Here is a 24,572-nt window from a genome sequence, read left to right on the forward strand (position 1 = left end):
CAGTTATCTCTTAAGTATCCTGTTTTCATTTCCTTTGGGTCTGTCCCGGAGGTGAAGTTAGTAGTTCTAGATTGTGTGTATCCACCCCGTATGTAGAGCTTCATGACTTCGAATTCAGAGTCTTATAGACGACCCAAAACACAAACATCTAGTCATCGGTTTTCTAAACCTCATGATCGTGTAGCTATCACATACCAAAAAATTCCAACGAAAAATAAATTCAGCGCCAAATTGAAAGCCACTGTGGAATAAGCCGAATTCAATAAAGGCTTGCAACATGAATGTTTGGAGTGAGCCCGTTATTGGGACCAGTTTCTATAGTGACCTGTCTGGTTCGATGCCGTTGCACTCAAAGTGAGTCCAGAGTTGTTGCTGCTGCTGTTATTTGCCCAGTCTCCTACAGCCATTACTTGGATTTTAGCTTCAGATTTTCACTACTAAGACACAGAGTGTTACAACAGTGTTTCCCACTAAATGGTGATTCATTGTATGCAGTATTGACATTTTCCTCCTGTTTAAAACAGCATTGCATTTTAGAGGCCAAGCTATAATATATCCTAGTCTACATTATATTTCAGTTGGTTTTGCTATATAAGAGACTCAGCATGGCAGATGATAAAAGATATAACCATTGGCATTAGTGTGTGATTTTATATAACATATATAAATTCTTCCTGAATTTATGGAAGATTGATTCCATCAATCTTGTATTATTATTTATGGAAGAATTGATTCCATCAATACTGTATTATTTGAACATGGCAAAGCAATATGTATGTATTTATATGTATGTACATTTTTTGCTTTGAAACTTAGAGTAATCTTTTTTTCTCAAAAATATAATTTTCTGGATGAGCGCCATTAAAAAATGATTAAACCTGTAAACTGAGGATGGAAATACAGGAACAGAGTAAATATACTTATTAGACCATTGTGTATTGTAGTTTAGGCATAAATTATAAAAAATCAATTCCAAATTATGAAGTTACCTGTTAGCTATTATTTTATAAAAGGAAAACAAGGGATTAGAAAAGCACAAAATAGAAACACTCCTTTCAGGCCAAAGATGAAGGGCTGTTTCTTAAAAAAAGAGTTAGAGACCATGTGAAATCTGAATATAGGGGACATTTTTCCTCATCTGTTGTTTCTTACATGATCAACATTTTCTGTTTCTACTTATCGGTCAACAGGGTATTTTCCTGGTTTTTCATTCTGTGGAATGAAATTGAAATTCTGTTGAATAAAATTGAATATCAGTTTTATGTTTTGGTATTTTTAAATTACGTTAAGTTAGAGGAAATGAGAGATAAAACTTGTGGTAAAATAGTTACTCACCATCTCCCCCAAGTGTTCTTCATGTGAACTTACATGTTTGTTTACTCCGATTCAGATGCATTGCCTGCTAGATTCTGTAGGGCCATTATTATGTTCTTTAACATAATTACACATTTCAGTGGCATGTTCAATTCATATTTGGACTTGGAATTTTATTCCAGGATGTGCTATTTTAATGTAAAATATAGAAGTTTAATTAAAAGCACTACCTTTTTAGATTAGCATTTGACTTATGCTTAAATTTACATATTACAGATTTATGTTATACACTCTACGATAAAAGAAAAGACATAATAATTAATGTTTTAATGCCACAAAGTTAAAGCAAAATATTATTATATAAATGATGTCCCCTATGTAAAACTCTTTATATAGCCTTACTTAAACACAAATTTAGATATCTTTGTATCCATATTATTTTGATATATATAATTTATATCTGTAAGTTAGTTGGTTTATTATTTAACTGTTATTTACTTTTTAAGTAAAGCAACTATTTTGATTCTTAACATGGGTTTATATTCCTGTTTTCTATTATTTCTTGATGAGCATGGACTGGCACATAGATTATTTAAATAGAAATGAGAAATCTTGGGGTTGACTCCTGCCTCCACTACTTATTCTTGACAAGTTGCCTCTGGGCTTCCTATGGTAACAATAATAGGACATGTCTATGTTGTAGGGTGATGGAGAAAGCCAGGGGAGATAATGTGCAGCGAGCCCTTAGCATGGGGCCAGGCTCATCATCAGGCCTTGATGAATGGCAGTGCTATCAGTATCGTGACTGTCATCATTATTATCAACAACGTATATTAAGTGTTATCAAAATACAGAGGATTGTTATTTAGGAAACGTGGTTTCCTTTGCTTTTGCTGTTTTTGACTCATGTCCATGTTGTTTCTGTTTTTCCTCTTCCAGTCATTTAAGCACTTCAGAGTTCAATATGAAATAAAAAGGAAACAGATTGAACATTTAATACAACCAGTACATAGAGACGGTAAACTGTCACTTGACCAAGCACTGGTAAAACAGTCCTGGGAGAGAGTGTCCTCCAGGGTGAGTTCTCTCATGATTAATTTTATTAAGGCTTATGTACTTTAGTCAAGAACGTTTCATCACATTTTCTAACCAGTGTTATGTTATCTGGTCCTACTGCCTCTAGCTGAGGAAGGAAAGACTTAGCCATGGGAGTTTTCCTTTAAGTTAGTGGAAGTACTGTGCTTGGTTTACCAACTCTTCTGCTTTGCCCGCCCTCCACCTGGTTTCATGTAGTAGACAATGGATTGAAATCCTGAAAGACCACCTGGGTTACTTCTCACTTTACACAACTAAATTCTGGGTTGTTTAGAAAAGGTGACTCTCCCAAGAATGGAGCCTCAATAATTTCTCCAAAGTCTATAACTGGGTTTCATCAGTAGTTAGTAATCTTCGTGTATGCACATTCATTTTTACACTCTTTAATAATAAGCAAATCTTCTAATCTGGTCTTACGTGAACCTGAAAGAAAACTGCTCAGTAAAGTTCATGTTAATATTTTGCAAACTGAAAGCCCAAGATTTCAAGCTGGGTCTCTGAATTTCTATCACTACTGAGAATATTTGTCTTGAACTTCTCTTATTTACTTCATTTTTATAATCTAATCTTTTCCCAGCAAACTCTACCAGAGAATAAATTAGTTCCCAAGAACTTCAACCTATCCCATCTGGTATTCCAATTAGTTAGGAAACAATGCTTAATACTGGACAAAGTGGAAGGGCACCTGAGTGGCTCAGTCATTTGAGCATCCGACTTTGGCTCGGGTCATGATCTCACAGTTTGCGAGTTCAAGCCCCACGTTGGGCTCACTGTCAGTCTGTCAGCACAGAGACTGCTTCGGATCCTCTGTCCCCTTTCCTCTGCCCCTCTTTTTCTTGGGGTCTCCTTCCCACCCCCCAAAAAAGAATCAGATGAAGTGGAAGAAATGAAGAAATGGTTAGGAAAAAGACTCCTGAATATTCCTTTTCCTCCAGAGATATCTGGATGACCCTGATTTTTATGGAGATTTTAAAGGATACACATCAGTGTATCCAATGTATAACAACTACATCCGCCAGCATGTCAGTAAACCCAGTCCCTTCCCTTTCAGCAAAAGCCAAATTGAAAAGAAGTGGGGGCTTCATGCTAGTCCTAGAAGTAGAAAATGGTTTAAGCTCCTAATAATATCCTTCCATGTCTAAGATGTATTTTGTTTCCCTAAAATTTGCTTGTAACTCTAATTTCTTCCACATTCTAAGTATCAAATCCAGCCTTATGTGGGCTTTAAAAATCATTTGGGGGACTTTTAGGAATTGTCTTCTGTCTCAGAGAGATATTCTGTTTTTCTGCTTTTGTATTTCAGCTCTTTGACTGGCACATACAGCTTGATAAATCTCTCCCTGCACCTCTGGGCACCATAGGTGCCTGGTTATACAGAGCAGAGGTGGCCCTGAGAGAGGAAATAACTATTCAGCAGGTCCATGAGGAAACAGCCAACACAATACAACGGAAACGTGAGCAACACAAGGTAAAAATTCTGGTGGGGATACCTTCCTGCACAGCGGTGCTTGTGTTGCCTGGGGACCTGGCTACTTAGACCTTCCCCTGATGCGGGTCTCCGAAGTGTCCACGCATACAGATCCAGAGATGTTGAACTTCCATCTTCATTGCTTGTTAATGACAGTTCCAGTAGATTTATTTTCTGAAGAATTTTCTAGCAGCTCTGTGGTATTTTTTCATCTGCAGTTATCTATGCTATTGCTGTTGCTACATGTTAGTCTTTGAAAGGTAAGCCTACAGACCCCACACATTTATATAATGATGCAGTTGGCTGTTGGTTCTAGACCTCGTTCTTGTCTCCATTCTTGAAGGAAGGCAAGCCAAGTTCCCAAGTACTTAGGTTCTTTGCTATGAGGGGGAAGGGGTCAAGGGAGAGAGGTGATTTTAGGAAGTGGCGGGATTAGGCCTTGATGACTTTTTAGTTATTTGTAACTTTTTCAACTACGAAGTCAGTTGTGCTTAGTATAAATTCTAACAACTTCCTCTTTGGGTTTTGTGGTAGAATGGATTTAACTAAAAATGCTATTTTTTGTTAACATCACATTAACTCGGTCTTGTGTTTTGTGCAGTTGAATTTGTGTACCTCATTTACTGCACTATGGTAGGGATTACTATATATGTGGAAAACAGACAAGGGGAGATGACCAAATATGGGCAATTTGTGGCTCACGGATATTTTCTGCCAAAATATGAGTATTTTCTAAACTGCTTCAAGGAAGTAGACTGTTCTATATTCTAGACTAGTTTGTAAAGCAAATTCATGTCGGATTTGGTTTCAGGCCCCTCTGCAACCTTAGTTTTGGAACTAGAAACGCAGAGGTTCAGAGGTGGCATGCGGTTTCAGCTCCTGACCCTCTCTGGCTCAACTCACTCAACCAGACCCAGCTGCCAAGCAAGATGGAAACAAAAGTTTGTGTTTCTACATAATCAGGCAGGGTCCTTTCTATATTTATTTCTTGGCCCTTCTTCAGTTATAATCAATACCTCCAGATACTTTGAGTTTTGCTGGTTATCTCTTAGCCTCTCCCCTTCTCACCACCCCCTCCTCCTCCCCACACACAAAACACACAGAAAGCTCCCTAGAAAGTGCTTCTTGGGTATGCCTGACTTTGGCATCTTCTCTGAAGATAAAGGATAAGAGATCAAGTCCCAAGATTCTTCTCTGGGCCTGAATCAGGTTAAGTCTTCTTAGAAGCTGAAAAGTCAGCTATGTACATGTTGAGATTCCCAGTATATTAAAAATGGGGAAAATGCTGAGACAGGGTTACACAATAATACCACTTTAACAGATTAGCAGTTCGTCATAACTACCATGTAATACATCATGTAACAGTTGATATAATGTGTAACTGATGTGACTATTTCATACAAAAGGAGTTACCTTAGGGTTTAACATCAAATGTAGAATGTGTATCAATTGTGGGTTGGTTGTGTTAATTCTGCGAATATACATGGAGGGCCTACTGTGTGCAAGTTTTATATACAAGGGAAACAGGTGAAGGTGCCTCCAATCTGGAAGTTTGAGACACAGCATGTGTTTGTTGTTTGCATAATATACTTAAGTCTAATTTAAGTGCTCCACCACAGAGAAAATGTCCAACTGTATGAGCTGTGCTGTTTACAGTTGCTAAGATTTAGCAGACGTGTTAATTTTCCGCATACTCTAGCCTGAAAACCACACCTGCTGAAGATTGAGTTTTAAGTTGGATACACACACGCTATTTGTGTATCTCTCAGTGATTATATGACCTGAGGCCCTCATGACTGGTTTCCTTGAGAGAGAGACTGAGAGAGAGAGAGAGAGAGAGAGATTGACCCTATGCCAACTGTGCAGCCAGACCCACCTCTNCTGTGTATCTCTCAGTGATTATATGACCTGAGACCCTCATGACTCTCCTGGTTTCCTTGAGAGAGAGACTGAGAGAGAGAGAGAGAGAGATTGACCCTATGCCAACTGTGCAGCCAGACCCACCTCTTTCCCAAAGTGTAGTGAACAACCATAAATACCAAAATGAAATGGAGTATGGAAAGAGAAGGGGTAAGAGTTGGAGAAGATGCTTATTTGAGACTAAAAAATCAGAAAAGATTAAAGAGAAAGTCAGGGAATACAATGAAGAGACAATAGGAAGCAAGAAGAAGCAAGTAAGGACTAAGACTAGGTCAAGGCAACTCTCCAGAACGATCTTTTTACTGAGGTAGGAACTTTTACGAGGTCTGGGCTCAGAAACTTAAAGTAGTCGAGTCATAAAGCGATGTCATGGTTAATTATAAAATCAATTCTCATTCATTTAAAATATGTTTATTAGGTACCTATAATAAGATAAGCTTTAATGATGGGAGCAGTTTGAATCATTGTTGAGATAACTAAAATTAGAGTCTTCTTCAACAGAAAAATCAGCCTATCAAATTGACATCACTACTTCGTGCTGGTATATGGGGCTTACTTAGAAATGCAGTTCCCAGTATATTAAGAATAGAGAAAATGCTGAGACAGCATTCCAGAAATAATTGGAAAAAGCACAATATAGGACTCATTAGTACATAAGCAAGAATGTTTGAGAATACCATCTACCTGTCCCAGTCTAATAGTAACTATGGCTTTTGCCATGAAAACTTAGATAGGCCTTCAACATCTAGAATTTTTGGTTTTCTACATGGTTCACATCTTTTAAATAAATCATACCACATGACAATCGTTCCTTAATCCATAATCAGAGTTTGAAAACTTGATTCAGATAATTTTTAATTTTTTTTGCAAGGTTATTTTATAAACGGTTCTACCAAAGTTTTTTTTTTTTAACTTAACTTACATGTATGTAGGATCATATTATTTTGAAAATCAAGATACACCTTTACTAGCTTTTTTATTTTCCAGATGCCTTAATGCTTAGTTATCTAGGAAGATAACAAAAATAGTCATAGTTAACTATAATTGAGTATTTGGCCATGTTCTGTCTATATGACATGCAGGATGAGACAAGTATTATTATCTTCATTTTGTAAATAAATAAACTTTCGGAAGACAGAGTTTAGTGCTTTGCCCAAGGCCACATAGCTGGTAGTCCAGATTATTTTAACTATGCCCACAAAACTTAATTATGCCCACAAAACTATTGCATGTAATACATGTAGAGTAATTAAACTTACTAGTTACTTTTTTTGTAGTACTGCCTTGGCAAAATAAGGCTTTTAGTCTTAAGGAATCATGGAAATAGCCATCACACTCTACCACTTACTAACCATCCCTATTGCAGTTATCAATCCTACTTAGGTCACTTCCCTTCCTTTTTTGAAGGTTTACTTTCCTACAAGACAATGCATGCCATAATTCTTAATAACTTCAGTAACCCATAGATGATTCTGCCAAAGACCTAGCCTCTTAGTTTCTGATCTCTTGTCTTTCAGTGATCCCATCCTACTCCCTATTTTAGCACTTCAGGGCATAGGCATAGTCTAGAACTTGTCATCACCAGTAACTGAAACCCCTTCACAGTCTCTTCTTTAAGCATCTATCTCACTGTCCAATGAAACTTTCCCCGGCTCTACATCATGTGGACTCCGTGCTCTATAATCCATTGATTTCACTGTGTCTCACCCTCTTCATGTCATCCCTTCTTTTCATACTCTACTTAAATTCAGTGCTGAATCAGCAAAGGGCACCCCTCTGTACATACACTAAATGTCTTGACTAGGTCTTCTTTGTCCTGTTGTGCTGGTTAAAACACAACCCTCATTAAAGCCAACTCTCTGCCTAGTCCCTGCCCACGCACGTGCAGCTGAGTGTGGCTGCAGAAAAACACGCCCCCAGGCATGGTGACTAACCCAAGTGGGTCCTTACTGCTGCCTGGCACTCCAAAGGCATTTCCCAACTCCATTGCCTCTTTATTTCAGGGACAGCTATCCCATACCTTGTCTCTTCAAATCCTCCACACCTCCTCACATATCCTTACTCTCGGCTGGTGACACTGCTTCCTTTTTCTCTGAGAAAATAGAAGCAATCAAAAAAGAATTTCCGCAAGCTCCCACGACCACATCAACCCACCTACAAGCATCTGTGCCTGAATACTCAGTCTTCACTTCTGTTACTAGGGATGAACCATCTGTGCTCTGATCTAAGGCCAGCCCGTCCACATGTGTAGTGTATGAGATCCCATCCTTCCTGTTCTTCTCCAATAAATAATCCTGTAGTTCTCGCCTTTTTAGTTTTTTTCTCTCGCTGCTGGATTTTTCCCACTGACACAAAGTATATGCTGTTAATCCTGTCCTCTTAAAGACGATTTTAAAAAATAAATTAAATTAAAAAAATAAAAATTGGCTTTCTTCCTCCTCCTCTTTCTTACTGTCCATTTTTCTTTCCTCCTTCCTTTTTCAATCAAGCTCTTTTAAAAAAGAGTTTTCTATGCTCATTTTGGTTTCAGAATTCTCTTCTCCAATTCTTTCTAGAACCCGTTGTGATCAAGCTTTCTCTTGCCATGCTATTCATGTCAGGCTTATAAGAGCTCTTATTCCTCACTAAATGGTCAATTCTCAGTACTCATCCTACCTTGCTTCTTAAAAGCATTTTACCTAGTTATTTTCTGAATCCTTGAAGCACTTTATTCATTTGGTTTCTTTGTTTGCTTTCTGTTCCTCTTGCTGTCCCTTTCTAATCTTTCCCGGTCTTTCCGCAAATATTTATGGTGCACTTCTGTGTGCAAAGTGGTGTTCTAGGCATTTGTGATACACCCAGAGGAAAATCAGACAAAAATTCCTATGCTCATGTAACTTGCCTTCTAATGGGGGGAGGCATATATAAGAAATAATAAACATAAAAAAAAATAAATAAATTTTATCTTTGGTTAGAAAGGAAAAGGAGAGAGAAAATTAGGGGGTGCTGCAATCTTAACCGGGGTTGCCAATGAAAAGATGATATCAAACAGGCAAGCACGTTCCCACCTCAACCCCTTTGCCCTTGCCGTTCTCCTGTATGTTCTTGGTCCTTGGCCTGAAGCATCTTCCCACTGATCAGTTTCTCACTGTGTTCTTCCTCGTCTCCTGTGCACCTTTACCTATTAGTCAACACTTTCTTGGCCACCCCTTTGAAATTACAACTCCTTTTCTCTCTTCTCTGTATGATTTTTCTCTTTAGTATTTATCTGCATCTCAACTGCTATTTTAATTCTGTATCTCAGATAGTGCTTGATTTTCTATACCGTAATGTGAACTTCATAAGGGCAAGCAAGAATTATTGTTTGCTTTTTTGCAGTTGTATTTCCAGCCCCTGAAAATGATTAGAAATATGCAGGCTTTCAGAGTTTTAATCGGGTCAGTAATACCAATTTAGGGGTGCCTGGATGGCTCAGTTGGTTAAGCGTCCGACTTCGGCTCAGGCCATGATCTCATGGTTCATGGGTTCAAGCCCTGTGTTGGTCTCTGTGCTGACAGCTAGCTCAGAGCCTGGAGCCTGTTTTGGATTCTGTGTCTCCCTCTCTCTCTGACCCTCCTCTGCTCATGCTATCTCTCTCAGAAATAAATAAAACATTTTAAAAAATAAAAAAATAATACCAATTTATACTTACTGGGAAATTGTCCATTTGACTAAGTTTTCAAAATTATTGGCGTAAAATTGTTCAAAATATTTGACAAAAATTATTTGGTAATCTTTTCTGTGCCTGTAGTTATGCTTCTATTTTTTCCCCAATATTGTTTCTCTGCACCTTCCTTCTTACCTTAATTGCAGTTTTGACACTGTTAATTTTCTCTGTCGTACTATAACCATCTTTTTTCATCAACTTTCTTTTTTTCTTTTTTTAATTTTTTTAAATGTTTATTTATTATTAAGAGAGAGAGAGAAAAAGACAGAGCACAAGCAGTGAAGGAGCAGAGAGACATAGGGAGACACAGAATCCGAAGCATGGTCTAGGCTCTGAGCTGTCAGCACAGAGCCTGACACGGGACTTGAACCCATGAACTGTGAGATCATGACCTGAGCTGAAGTCAGACGCTTAACCAACTGAGCCACTCAGACACCCCTTATCAACTTTCTTACCAGAAGAATGATGACATCACTCTGTCTTGTTGTGTGAGAAAACCCAGGGTTAGTAATAGAAGGTAGAAGCCAGGGAACCAGTCTCTGTAATCCAGGTAGAGTGGCTTGAACCAGGATGGTAGTTATAGAGATGATGAGAAATGGTCAGATTCTGAAATTTTTTTAATGTTTATTTATTTTTGAGAGAGACAGAGTAAGCACGGGAGGGGCAGAAAGAGAGGTGGACAGAGGATCTGAAGCAGGCTCTGTGCTGATAGCAGAGAGCCCTATGCAGGGCTCAAACTCACGAACTGTGAGATGACGAACTGAGCCAAAGCTGGACACTTAACTGACTAAAGTACCCATGCACCTCGGATTCTGAATTTTTTTAAGGCAGAGCAATTTTCAGCATAAGATATTGATTGTGGAAAAAAAGGAGAGTCCTATTTGACACTATGATTTTTCAACCGAGCTTTTGGAGAATGGAGTTTCCATCAGTTGAGATGGGGAGACAGTGAAGTAGATTTGGGGAAAAAGATCAAGAGTTTAGTTTGAAGCATGGTAAGTATGAGATTTTTTCACATCCAAGTGGACATGTAGAATAGGCAGTAAGAGGTAATAGCCAAGAACTCAAGACACAGACATAGGCTGGAGATAACTATTCAGAATCATTGGTATATAGAATGTTGTTGAAAGCTTTGAGACTAAAGAACTTAAATAAGGAAGTATAGACAGAGAAAAAATGTCAAGAACTGAGACCTAAGGGAATCTAATGTCAAGAGATTAAAGGGTGGAAGATGAACCAGCAGAAGAGTATGAGAAAGAGCAAAGAGTGAGGTGGGAGAGAGGATGTGTTGTCTTAAGCAAAGGGAAGCAGTGCATCAAGGATGGGGAATTTTCAGTAACATGGCCACAGCAGTGCTTTTAAAATGCAAGTTTATTCATTTCACCCCCTCTAGGAACTGCCCACTAGCTTCTGCCTACTTAAAATAATCATTCCAAAATTGTTACAAAGTCTTGTGAGGTCCACAGATTTGCAGCCCTTTTCCTCGCTTCCTTCCCCCCACCCCCTGCAACCCCCACCTACTATCCTAATTCTTCCTTTGTTCCATCTCAGTTACCGAGAGAGGTGTACCGATTACTCCCACGGCCACATCGATTTGTCAGTTTCTCCCTGTAGTTCCTTTAATCGGTTTTCACTCTATGTGCTTTGAAGCTTACTAGACATGTTCAGGTTCAGAATTAATATAGCCACTAGTAAGTGGAAAGTTTCATCCTTAAGCAGTTAATGATAAAATGATTTGTATTCTCAAATCTATTTTTTCTGATATAATTACACTCATACCAGTTTCCTGTTGGTATTTGAGGGTTCTGGCTCGTTAGGATTCTGAGGTTCATAGTTCCCACCTTATCCAAGTTCTGAGACTCCACTTCCATAGCAGGGGTATAGATATTTGCCCCAAACAACCAGCTTTTCACATTTGTTTTTACTCACAGGTCTGTGATCCAGTTTGGGGTCATACTTCTTAAATTAAGTAATTTATTTTGAGAGGCAAAGAGAAAGAGAGAATCTCAGGCATACTTTATGTTCAGTGCAGAGTCCTATGCGGGGCTTGATCTCACGACTGCAAGATCATGATCTGAGCCAAAATCAAGAGTTAGATGCTTAACTGACTGAGCCACCCAGGTGCCTAAGTTTTGGATCGTATTTTAACAGGAGTGGGAGACCTAAAAGATTTTCCTTACTTCCTGTAAGCGCACCAGTGAATTAAAGTCACACACTGTGATCAGCATTTAGCTGGGTTTTCATGAGATGGTCTTCAGAGATCCCAGTGACATCATAGCCACTATAGGTTCTTTGTCATATTTTTAAAAATCTTTGTCATATTTTTTAAATGTTTTTGTTTGTTTTGATACCTTGCCATGATATTTTCAGTTAACTAGACACTGACTATTATAAGGAAGACTTCTTAGGAGGCAACTGGACATTGGGGTATTCCAATATGGTCAGGGACCCCTACGTGTACATTTACATATAGTCACATAGAATAAATCAGAGCTGGGCCTGGTGATGGGTCTAAATTTGCCCTGCATTCACCTGAGGAAGTCTCAGCCAAGATCATAAGCCATAGAAATGTGCTGAGAGGTTATGAAGGGGGCAAAGAGTGACTAAAATACTCATAGCCATTAGCTGCTCTAAGATAGTCCTCTGTCCCCTCTGATCAGCTCCTGCACAGAGTGCCCAATATTTTCTTAATATTGTGACATAATTGACTTACTTTAGATGGCAAGCAAATATCACTTTATGATAGTATGCATGCATTCAAAGTAAAGTAACAACAGAGTGATATATATTTGTGTGCATATATATGTACATACATATATGTAAATATATAATAGGTAACCATTAAAGGGTTAAACTAGTTGTGCTTAGTTCTAAGCTTCTAAAAACCAAGGGTTAAACTAGTCGTGCTTCATTTTAAGCTTCTAAAAACCAATTTATTCAAACTCAAGGAAGGAGAAAAATCCCAACAAATCATTGTTTACAGCACTCACTACATTTTCCTTTGGACCATGTGCCTTTAAAATGTCTGAATGCATTGCTCTGCAACTGTCGTGTGTGTTTAAAAGATGCCATAATTATTAGATACAGCTCTAGCCCAGGCCTTGTGGATAAGCACTGGGGCTCCTGCACCAGGTAAAAAAGCCTGTGAAAGGCCCCAAGCCACATCTGGATGGAGCACCACGATCAAATTGTTGAGTACATTGACTCATCGGTGCAAGCTGAAAATTATGCTTCTTAGCCTCCTGTGAACATGTTTTCTCATTTTTTTATTTTTTTAAAATCGTCTCTTAGGATCTGCTTCAAAACACAGATGCCCACAAAAGAGCATTCCATGAAATCTACCGGACCAGATCTGTTAACGGGATCCCAGTACCACCGGATCAATTAGAGGACATGGCCGAAAGGTAAGAGAATGGCTGGTTTTAAATGAAGTATGTTTTTTTAAATGCTCGGAGGATGTTTCTTCCATTTCATTTCTTTTCAAAGAATTGACTTTTTTTTTTTTTACAGTGATGCTAGCATCTAGTACATAACAGTTGAGCTCCCATAACATATCCTAAGAATGCCAACATCCTAATATGTTATTATTTGCAAAGAGTAAACCTGAATATACCCACAGTCTGGAAATCACAGAAATGGTTTCTTCAGAGACTGTATTTTTGTTCAGCACTGTGAGGAACATTATGTAATATTGCAAAAACAGCTTATAAAAGAAACAGTTGAGAGTTGTCTTGGCAGGGGAAAGAACTAAATTAAATGCTTCAATCAATCACGATTTGCCTTTAAATCCAGAGCTAGGAAAGGAATCAGAGCTCCTGATAGTGATTGATCAGCCAGAGTTTAGAAGACCTTGTGCTTGTATTATATTTAGCACTGACGTGTAACAGGTTAAATAAGCACCGCTCTGTTACTATTAGTTACTTACATTCTGTAAATTCTCGGTGTTTTATTTCTAGGTTTCATTTTGTTTCCTCCACATCAGAGCTGCACTTAATGAAAATGGAATTTCTAGAATTAAAGTACCGTCTGCTCTCACTGCTCGTTCTTGCAGAGTCAAAGCTGAAATCTTGGATCATCAAATATGGGAGGAGAGAGTCCGTGGAGCTCCTTCTGCAGAACTACATCGTAAGTCTCCCTGGTGCTTTGACAAAGAAATCAGAGGACACGTGGATTTAGCATTTAATATCTACCAGTTTATTTGACGCTGTAATTTTTATCTTGAATTTAAACATGAAGGTACCAGTGTGTTAAATGGGTTTGATAGAAGTTAGCAAGCGTTTCACGGTAACCTGAAACATACACTTATATTCTTTGGGAATACAGGAAGATTTAGCTGCATGAATCATACTGAACCATTGTGACTGGCTTTATTACTTAAAAAAAAAAAAGTTTTTACATTGCATACCCATGACTTTGATTGTGAGCCCACTATTGAAACTGAATTAAAATACTTAAAGATTATCCTCACGCCTCTAAAAAAGAATCATGAGCAGTTCAGAACAATTCTCAGTTATCCAAAAGGGGACTGTCTGTTTTTTAGATTAGGTCTAGCATGTCTCTGAGTTTCATTGCTTCTTGTGTGTATCCAGGAAAAGTAAAATTCTGCCTGTGAATCTCTGTACCAATTTAATTTTCAAAGACTATCTTACATTTTTGGTTGTCAGTATAAGTAATTCTATATTTACATGGAATAGTAACCTTGCATTAATGAAGAAATTAGGTCTTTCTAGAACTATCAGTTGTCATTCATTGCATGTAATTAGAGAGTTATTTATAAAAGGTAGTTCATTTCTGTTAGTTAAACATCCCCCCCCAAAATGTATTAGCAATACAAACTTGCTCTCCAAGTTCATGTTCATAAGTGTCTGTATCCTGTACTGCTCTACTTGTGTTTAATCACAAATTCTCAATGATAAATTAATAAGTTTAAAATACAAGCCCATTTCTAACCTGACTAGTCAGAATGGCTTTATAACTGGTCTGATTGAATGCTTATTGAAACCATATCTTTGCTGAAGCATTCTAGAACCAGAATAGATTTTAATTACATTTTTAAAGTGATGAATGAACCAGATGCATTTGGAAAATAAATAGGTTTATGGTAAAATCTTTCTTTAGGTTTACTACAACTGTCTTGGAAACATTTGTCAAAAAATGTGAACTCTGTTAATGGTATGTCTCCCTTATTCATGCTCAATTATTATGGAAAGTCATGAAAAATCTTATTTTTTAATCTCAAGCAATTACGTTAGTCTTTCAAATATTAAATACAGACATGCATTTATATTTTTGGATTTAGTCATGTCAAATGATACACTCTGAGCTCAGTAGGTAATTATGCAGATCTGTCTTTGTTCTAGCTATTTAAGGACAGCCAATCAGATTAAAATGCCTAATGGGACTGTTCCAGCAGGTTAATGTTCTAATACAATGGTGTTAGTAATTCTCTTTGAACTTTTCAGATAAAAGATACATAAGTAGAGAGTTGCTAGAATGATACAATAGTAATAAATACTAATTTTTAAAAAACAGTACTTCTGCTTTCTCCATGAAGTTAACTAAGCTGCTAGCTTTAAGCTGCTTCATAACCTAAAATAATCGACAAACTTGCTAATTATGCTACAAATGTGACACATTTTTATGAACATTTCTTAATATTCCTATTCCATGGTGCAACATACCTATTTATGGCTAGGCCTTCTTTTCTAAAAGGGATCTTAAAGTATTTTTTTTTGTTTAATAGTTTTATAGCTTTAATAGTTTAATAACACACAATATTGCGTGTTGCCCATGAGCCCACTACCTTCCACGTGTCTTCTTCTGTCACAGTGACAGCTCCACGGGCGGGGGGTTTTCACGTGGTTTCACACGGTTTCAATGCTAAACCACGTGTTTCTGGTGGCACAGTTAGTAAAAAGTAGAGTCAGGATTTACAATCTCATCTTCACGAACCAAAAGCCAGGCTTAAGTACTGAACTTGACTAATCTAACAAAATTGGCTGTGGAAAGTTTTTTTTTCTGAACTCAAAAGACCAAGTAATTAAAAATGATCTCCTGTAGCTTAGTGAACTAAAGAATATAGCCCACATGAATATCAGTTCCATTTAACGTTAGTTCATATCCAACAATATTTTTATGCTAATATACTGTAGGCTGAGAGTGATAGTTGTTATTATTTATGTTATGGGCAGTAGGGGGCCGGGGGTGGTGAGGTAGGGAGATTGTTACAGTCTGGCTACCAGTTACCTGGAAATGTTGTAAATCATGGTTCAGCTACTTACTACCCATGTGACTTTAAAAATAATTTAATTTCTAGGAGACTTAGTCCTTCCCAAATTTTTAATAATAATAATAATAAAATAATAGGGGCTTTTGTAAGAAACAAAGATGTACACATATTGATTCCTTTTCATCTCACACTCTAACAGCTTCTCTTACCCTTTGGAATTTATGGGAAAATAATTTTCTCTAGAACAGACTATTTCAAAGAATGAAAACTTTCAAATATAATAATAAAATCAAGTTCTTAAATCCAGTCTTTCCCTTGGTTTCTAAAAAAATTTATTGTAATGAGCCATATGCTGCTACATCATCTAATAACCGAAGTAATATGCAGGATGTAAAGGTTCCATAATTATCTCTTCCTTAGTTTGAATTCTCAATTCAGTCTTATTCCTATGCAAAAATGCATCATTCTTTAAAGGGTTAGAGAATCAAAAAATGTGCTTCCTTCTTACCTCTTGTACTAGGTGCTCAGGTATACAGCTGCTGTGTGCTAAAGAAATTCTTGGAAAATATTTCACAAATGCTAGGCCACATGCTATTCGTAAGAGATTACATGCTGTAATATAAATCAGGAGATCTTGTTTTGGTTTTTGGTGTCAGAATTGTTCTTGACATGGCCATGTTTGTTAACACATGCTTCAGTTTTACTATGGAAGAAAGAGGATCATTTATTCTTTTTCATAAAAGAAGAGCTCTTAGAATTGTGGCCTGTATGAATGCAACATAAGTAATGGGAGCATTTTTTTTTTTTACTATTTGTAATTATTTTATCAATGCAAGTAGGCCAGTCTGTTAAAACCTCTTCTCAAAGATGAGTTTTTACATTCTAAATTACCAGGTTTAGTTCCATTCAAGTGAAATTGATAAGTGAAATTTACTTATTATCTTTATATTTATCTTGTGAGAGTATAAGTTTAGTATCTTCCACTAACACTTTGAATTTAGTGGGACAGAGAGGTATCTTAATTTTCTTGAAGTGTCATCAAGTATAACATGGTTTATTTGTTGAACTTGATATTTAAACAGTAAGCCTTATTTTGAAAAAAATAAATTAATCCTATCATTATTTTAAGTATACATTTGTGTTTACACCCTTCTGAGAGACTGTCTCAATAGCTCATGATAAAAAGGAGATTTAGTAGTCCTCCTGCCAAAATGATATTAATAGATAAAATAATTCATGTCACTAAATGGATTTTCTCTGTATTCAGAAAAAAGTGCCAAAATAAATGAAACAATTAAAAGGTAAACTAACACATAAAGTATCTTCCTTAAAAAATTAATTACCGGGGCTCAGTCGGTTAAGCGTCCGACTTCGGCTCAGGTCATGATCTCACGGTTCGTGGGTTCGAGCCCTGCATTGGGCTCTGTGCTGACGGCTAGCTCAGAGCCTGGAGTCTGCTTCAGATTGTGTCTCCCTCTCTCTCTGACCCTCCCCTGCTCATTTTCTCTCTCTCTCTCTCTCTCAGAAATAAATAAAACATTTTAAAAAATAAAATTAATTAATTACCTACTCTTCCTAATAAGAAAGCTCTAAAATACTTTAATGAATCCCAACAACATTTATAATATTCTTAAAATATCCTTTTTCCCCCCTTGGACCAAAAATGAAAGCTAGAAATAAACTTTGCTTTCTTGTTCATTGTTAATTTGTAAACAACTCTAGCAAAGGCATATTTAATTAATTATTTCTGTCCAGACAGGCACTATTTCCCATTCCTCTGACACTTAGAACAATTGTTTTTCCATTAGCTTCTTGAAATTTGAGCCAAAAATAAATGGAGACTATTTTTTAATCATTGCCATATATATTTGTTTCTTCAGTTGTCTACAGTGTCTTGCAAATTAGGTGTAACTTTTTTTTTGGATCAAATTATGATATGCTCATTTGGTTGAATTATGCTAAATTTAAGTTACAGTAAATTACTCTTCCCCTAATTGGGGAACAGGAGAGGCTAATGGAGTAGAACAAAAGGCTAAACAATCAACTAACCAGACAATAGTAAAACTATTGTTTTACTTCATTCTGAAACAAAAATAATATAGCCTATTAAGTTATTGAAATAAGTATTCATCATGGAATCCTTCATTCCAAGTATCTCACAGCTTTTTCTATTCACTATATTCATGAAGAAAAATTAATATATAAGTAAAATGCTTTATAAGCATAAAATGCTATGAAAAGTATTATGTATGTAATGCTTTTAAGGATTATCTTGCAATATGATAAACATTTATCAATGAAATTGAGGGATGTCTGAAATTTTGTATGAAGTTTTAGATCTGCACTCAAACATTTTGTGTCTCCATATTAAGTATTTATGGGCATATTACACTGGACTTCAACTGACTTTTAAAGGCTAATTTTGCATTTTACAATACACTAATCAAGTATTTTAGGGAGTTCAAATCAGAGGAACTAATTATACAATTAAAAGAAGTGAAAGAGCCTTTGGTGATATGTTGTTAACTATAATTATGTTATTTTTTGGCTTTATAATAGCAGAATTAATCTTTGAAACAGGAGTTATTTCATATTTCCTGGAATTAACAATAAAGTTACCTAAGGATTTCTTGTGTGTTCTAAATTTTACACTGTCAGTTTGCTGATGGTGACTCTATTACATATGTAAATTACACACAGGTATAGATACATCTTATCTGTAATTTTAAAAACTTTTAATGTTTATTTATTTTTGAGAGAGACAGAGAGAGACAGAGCATGAACAGGGGAGGAGCAGAGAGAGAGGGAAACACAGAAGCCAAAGCAGGCTCCAGGCTCTGAGCTGTCAGCACAGAGCCTGACACAGGGCTCGAACTCACAAGCTGTGAGATCATGACCTGAGCTGAAGTTGAATGCTCAACCAATAGAACCACCCAGGCACCCCAGTAATTTTATAATTGTAGATGGGATATATGATTATTTAAAATTTTTCTACGAGTAGACATTTTTGTACTTTTTGTTTTGAGGAAAGTATGCACTGTGCCATTTATTTATAATCTAAGTTCCTCAAAGCCGTCATTCACCAGAATTAATGTTCAAAGAGCAGCACAATCCCACAGCTAAGACACAGTTGGATACAAAAATGTTCTTCCAAATTTAGTGCTTTCTAAATGTTAGCCCCAGGTTGTCTGGAGAAACTTCAGTCTGTTCTAAAAACAAACCCTTGGGTAGAGAAGAAATAGAGTATTTTCTCAATAGTGCTGACTTAGAATAAAAGTGTGGAATCCATTTATATTCTCAGAATAGTCACGTCATTTAATGGCAGTTGAATTCATTTGATATTGTTTTAAAAAGTGAGGTTGGTAAATTTGGGCAAAATATCCATACACCTATCCTGAAGAAACTAACTTTGGCATATTTTCTACATATGCCTAGAATTTGCCATTTTCTAACCATTCCCCCTTTCTAGTCTTTTATAGAAAATAGCAAGTTCTTTGAACAATATGAAGTGACATACCAGATCTTGAAACAGACGGCTGAGATGTATGTCAAAGCTGATGGTTCAGGTAAAAACCACTGACAGAATTTGCTACAGTGTTGAATGCAGTAGAATTTAGAACCTACAAGTTTCTGTGTGATCAGATCATTTTTTTGTTTTTTCCTGAAGAATCTTTTTGTGACCATGCCATTGGCCTGGAGAGCACATATTGGATTCAGTCCCCTTGAGTTTGTGCGATTCCTATCTAACCTGTGTAATTATGCTGTGTGTGTGTGTGTGTGTGTGTGTGTGTGTGTATGTTCTTCTGAACGGGGGCAAAATAAGCATTCATTGTCTAAATTGTGATTTTCTAACCTGTTTTCAGCTCTGAGGATTCAATGAAAAAAATAGTAACTTGAGTATCATTATCAAGTAAATGAAAAGTTTACTTTTTAAACACACGGGTTGTAAATAACATATGTTAGCTTCATTTTGTAAATATATCTGTCATATTTTCCAAAAATGAACTATAGCATTTGTGATCAATACTATGTATGTGACCATCTATTTGAGTACATATATAAAATGTGAACAAATACATATGTCATTTATTGCATCCCATTTATCAAAAATTTTAAATGTTATCCTCTTTAATCCCTCTAAATAGCTGTGAATATGGTATAATATATCCTCAGCATTGACTGAATAAAATTCTAACATTTCACCTGTTAACTTCATAATCCAAAGAAGATTTATAAATGCAAACCAGTATAGAGACCATAGAAAAAAGGTGTGGTGGATTTAGAACAAAAAGTAAGGACTGTACTTTGGCTTATCTGTTTTAGTGGAAGAAGCCGAGAATGTGATGAAGTTCATGAATGAAACCACTGCCCAGTGGCGGAACCTCTCAGTAGAGGTGAGAAGTGTGCGGAGCATGCTGGAAGAAGTCATTGCTAACTGGGATCGGTATGGCAATACTGTGGCTAGTCTGCAGGCCTGGCTGGAGGACGCTGAGAAAATGCTAAGTCAATCGGAGCATGCCAAAAAGGTAAGATGGCTTCTGACGAAAGGAAAAGAGTACACACCGATGTAGAAATGAGTCTCGTACAGAACAGGTCTTGGGAGAGTGTTATATTATTGCAAATCTGACTCAAGAATCTTGAGTTGCCCGAAAAATTGTGCTTTGAGGTTAGTAAATTATTTTAGGTCAAGAAATCATTGTTTTATAGAAGTTATAGTAAAACAATTCCCTATCTGATCAGTTCAGTGTTTTGCTTTTGCATTCAGAAGAAGAGGAAGCAATGAGGGGCACCCAGACCTCGTGGGCAACAGAGGTCGCTATAACTCACTATAAAGTCTACACTTGAAGGGCTCAGACCTCTGGGTTTCCTAATTTAAGAAAGAATAACATAATATTGACTCTGTGTAATGACACATGACAGTCGAACATCTGGACCATCACATTTTTGTGTCGTTGGATATTCTTCTTGGATTTTTTTCAGCTCTCAGTCAAAGAGCTTATTCTTGGCAAGAATGATATTTTTCCTCCAATTCTAGGTGTATATGTGTGTGTTCAAGAGTTACTTTTTACTTTAATGTCACTTACATTAAAATATCACATAAAATGGATTGGTTATGTACTTCTTAATGGGAATCTGGCATTTTCCCATGAAAAACCAATTGATATGTAAAAGATATTAAAGTGCCAGCCTCCCATTAAAAAAGTATAGTAAATACATTGGAATTAGTGTTTGCTGTCCAAGATGAGTTCTGCTATGATTGTATTATGTGAGTAGATGCATAGTTTTTAAATGTTTACCACTCTGTATTTCACATAGATTGAAAAGTGTCGCATATCTGAGGAAGACCAGAACTGTATACCCATACAGATTTTGGCTTTTCTGATTAGACTGGCAGTGACCTAGTAGATGTCATATGTGTTAATTTCATCCAAGGGAATATAACCACCAGAAGCAGAAGTGTTCTCATCTATTTATGTGGGAAGTCCTCCCACATATGGCTTATAAAATAGATTTTGAATTCTCTTTGGTATCCTTGGCTTATACTGTGGTGTACGTGTCTAAGTATGTATAAGCACACATGTATTAACTTGAAACCGTCAGAAAACTGCTTCATTGCCAAGTGAATAAGCTTAAACGCATAAAAAAAAGATATTCTTGTATGAAGTGTTCCTGGCCCAAATATTTAATCAAAAAATTGTTTTCAATGGCTTATATCCATGATTGTTAATTATCTTCCTCTACGATATTCAGATTTTAAATCAAAATAGGTCAAAAGTTTGTTTATAATTTACAAGGGCAACTATATGTTAGTGTAAAATGTCATACCTTTTATATGACTCTGGCACTGATGTTTACCCGCCTGAAGACTGTACAAGTCCTTTACACTTACAGAAATTAGGTTTTTTTATCTGTAAAATAGAAATGACAGAAAATGGTCATTATGTTTATTGTGGAGTTTTTTTGTCTTCAGCAAAAGATATGGCCAAGCTGTTCTTTTTTTTTTTTTTAAGAACATTTATTTATTTTTCAGAGACAGAGAGGGACAGATCATGAGCAGGGGAGAGGCAGAGAGAGGGAGACACAGAATCTGAAGCAGGATCCAGGCTCTGAGCCATCAGCACAGAGCCTGATGCAGGGCTTAAACTCACAAACCGTGAGATCATGATCTGAGCCGAAGTCAGACTCTTAACCAACTGAGCCACCCAGGCTCCCCGAGCTGTTTTGATAGAAAGACACTCAGTATTTCTAGTTCCTATTTTTGAACCTCTTTATTGAAAATTTCATTTGGAAAATGAAGTAAGATTTACCTTAAAATTTGTACAAATTTAGAACAAAGATCTCTCGCATAGTCTGGTTACATCCATAACATTTATTGAGTTTTGGTTGGCGGTTTACAGTAGTGTGCATCATTTATCATTTAGGATTTTTTTCGAAACTTGCCTCACTGGATACAGCAGCACGCTGCTATGAATGATGCTGGCAATTTTCTAATTGAGACATGTGATGAGATGGTTTCCCGAGATCTCAAACAGCAGTTACTGTTGCTCAATGGACGATGGAGGGAGTTGTTTATGGAAGTCAAGCAAGTATGTCTTTCAAATCTATATATGCTTAGAACACGCATGTGTTACAAACATAGTGATAAACAGACTGTTTAGAGACTGTTTTATTGTAGCATGGGCTCATTTCGGCAGAATGCAGATGTGTTTGGAACTGTTACGTTTATTTTTCATCCTTTATTCTTTCCCACTTATACATTACTGAAATGTATAGTTTGGTTAAGGATTATATTGACAAATGGGGCCTCATGTTTGAAATCATAATTCTTCACTCTGTGCTAGATTTTTTTTTTCTTTCACAGTAATTGGACTTCCTTCAAGTGTATCTAAAATAAGAATCAGGAATTAGTCTTTCTGGCTGTATAACAATTCTAGAAAGTACGTAGACGTGAGGGTTACAGGCTCCCAGAGGCTGGGCTTAATGATTTTCCATGTCATGTTCTTCCCTTTTCTTAACAGTATGCTCGGGCTGATGAGATGGACAGAATGAAGAAGGAGTATGGAGACTGTATTACTGTCTTGTCTGATTTTGTAACCGAAGCCCATAAGAAACTTTCTGAACCATTAGAAGTCTCTTTTATTAATGTCAAGTTATTAATTCAAGACTTGGAGGTGAGGGGGGTTTCTGGACAACAGAGTGAAACCTATTCTGTTGTGAAATGAAAGATCATTCAAGTTATTCAGATAGTTGGAAATTTTTCCAGGCACCATTTTGACATGTGTGCATATCCTGATTTGCACCCCAAAATTAAAGATTGCATTTAAATAAAAAATCTATTTGAAATTTTTAATGCTTTATTTTTTAAAGGATTTATTTGAGAGAGAGAGAATGAGCATGAGTGGGGGAGGGGCCAGGAGAGAGAGGGACAGAAGATCCAAAGTGGGCTCTGCAGTGATAACTGTGAACCTGATGTGGGGCTCAAACTCACCAACTGTGAGATCGTGACCTGAGCCGAAGTCGGAGGCTCAACTGACTGAGCCACCCAGGTGCCCCTCAATTTGAATTCTTTAAAAATAGGTTTTGACCATAGAGTAACTTCAAAATAGTTTTTTAATTCGGACATATATCTTTTTACAACCAAATTACAAAGGACTAGGAGAAAACAGGAAAATCTACATCCAACACCTCTACATAAATGCCTCTACGCTAAAGAATTTACTAAATGAATTGTGCTACTTGCATATTTTGAAGACCTTACAGCTCTCAAATATGAAGTAGTAGAGGAATATTTAATGACATAGAAAGCTTTTCTAAGATACTATTGAGAAAAGCAAAAAATAGTATCCTTTTTTGGTAAATATTTAAAAAATGGGTGTAAGCACACAGAGGGGGAGGTGTTCATGATATAGTGATGGATGCTGGCCCTGGTTAGCACTGAGTGAGAAGACTGTAAGTAACTTAAATTTTCTTTATGTATTATATCTAGTTCATAAATTTTCTACAATGACCATATGTGCTTTTTTTTAAGATAAAGTAAGTTGTATAATTGTTAAGATCAGAGGAATTGCCCCAAATTAATAGGCATTTACTTGATTTATGATGTTTACATACTACATTAACACATATTTTTTGAAAGTGTAAACTTAATGCTTACTTAAGGATTTATGGTTTTAAAGGAAAGCTTTTATCTATTTTTCATATGATCTTATCAATATATAATATATTAGTAATGAAGGAAAGCAATAACTAGAAACTCCAAAAGTTTCTTAGAAGTATAGGATTTCCCACGGTACGTATTGATTTTTGTCCAGCCTCTGTGGCATTCTGAAATTAAAAGGAAATGTACATTGTGGTGATTTAGCTGTTTCAATGGTCCGTGCAGGATATTGAGCAGAGGGTCCCTGTAATGGATGCTCAATACAAGATGATTACAAAGACCGCACATCTCATCACCAAGGAGAGCTCCCAAGAAGAAGCTAATGAAATGTTTGCAACCATGTCTGGGCTCAAAGAACAGTTAATCAAGGTGGGAAAATACGTTAATACATGACACACTGTGAAGGACCAGCACTGCCTTCAGCCTGCTTTCTAGCTCCTCGGGCAGGCACACTTGCGGGCAAAGTCTTTACATGTTAAGAGGTGGTCCTTTTGTTTTTTATTGGGATTCTTGATTTGGTAACTTTGCCATTTAGTAACTTGGTCATGAGTTTAAAAAATGAAGCTATGGAACTGATGTCAATCATACCTCTGTTAATTTGGAAGTACTAGGAGGTTTATTTTAATAAAAAGAGAGGCCTCTTCTGGAGAAATAAGGGATTAGTTACATGTAATCAAACAAAGGTAGGGAGAAAAGGAAGGGA

At 36.6% G+C, this 24,572-nt stretch overlaps 1 protein-coding gene across 1 annotated transcript in view; it reads left to right on the forward strand.

Annotated features, from left to right (window-relative positions):
• Positions 1–24,572, forward strand: part of SYNE1 (spectrin repeat containing nuclear envelope protein 1) — a 457,258-nt gene that overhangs the window by 128,484 nt on the left and 304,202 nt on the right. Inside the window, exons 10-18 of the mRNA XM_077775982.1 lie at positions 2,254–2,391; positions 3,713–3,877; positions 12,774–12,886; positions 13,439–13,607; positions 19,181–19,277; positions 20,035–20,237; positions 22,134–22,298; positions 22,731–22,883; positions 24,095–24,238. Of these exons, the coding sequence (XP_077632108.1) occupies positions 2,254–2,391; positions 3,713–3,877; positions 12,774–12,886; positions 13,439–13,607; positions 19,181–19,277; positions 20,035–20,237; positions 22,134–22,298; positions 22,731–22,883; positions 24,095–24,238 (1,347 nt within the window). The remainder of the gene's footprint in view (positions 1–2,253; positions 2,392–3,712; positions 3,878–12,773; positions 12,887–13,438; positions 13,608–19,180; positions 19,278–20,034; positions 20,238–22,133; positions 22,299–22,730; positions 22,884–24,094; positions 24,239–24,572) is intronic.

Source organism: Crocuta crocuta, unplaced genomic scaffold (assembly GCF_008692635.1).
Source record: "Crocuta crocuta isolate KB4526 unplaced genomic scaffold, BGI_CrCroc_1.0 scaffold25, whole genome shotgun sequence".
NCBI classification, from domain to species: Eukaryota; Metazoa; Chordata; class Mammalia; order Carnivora; family Hyaenidae; genus Crocuta; species Crocuta crocuta.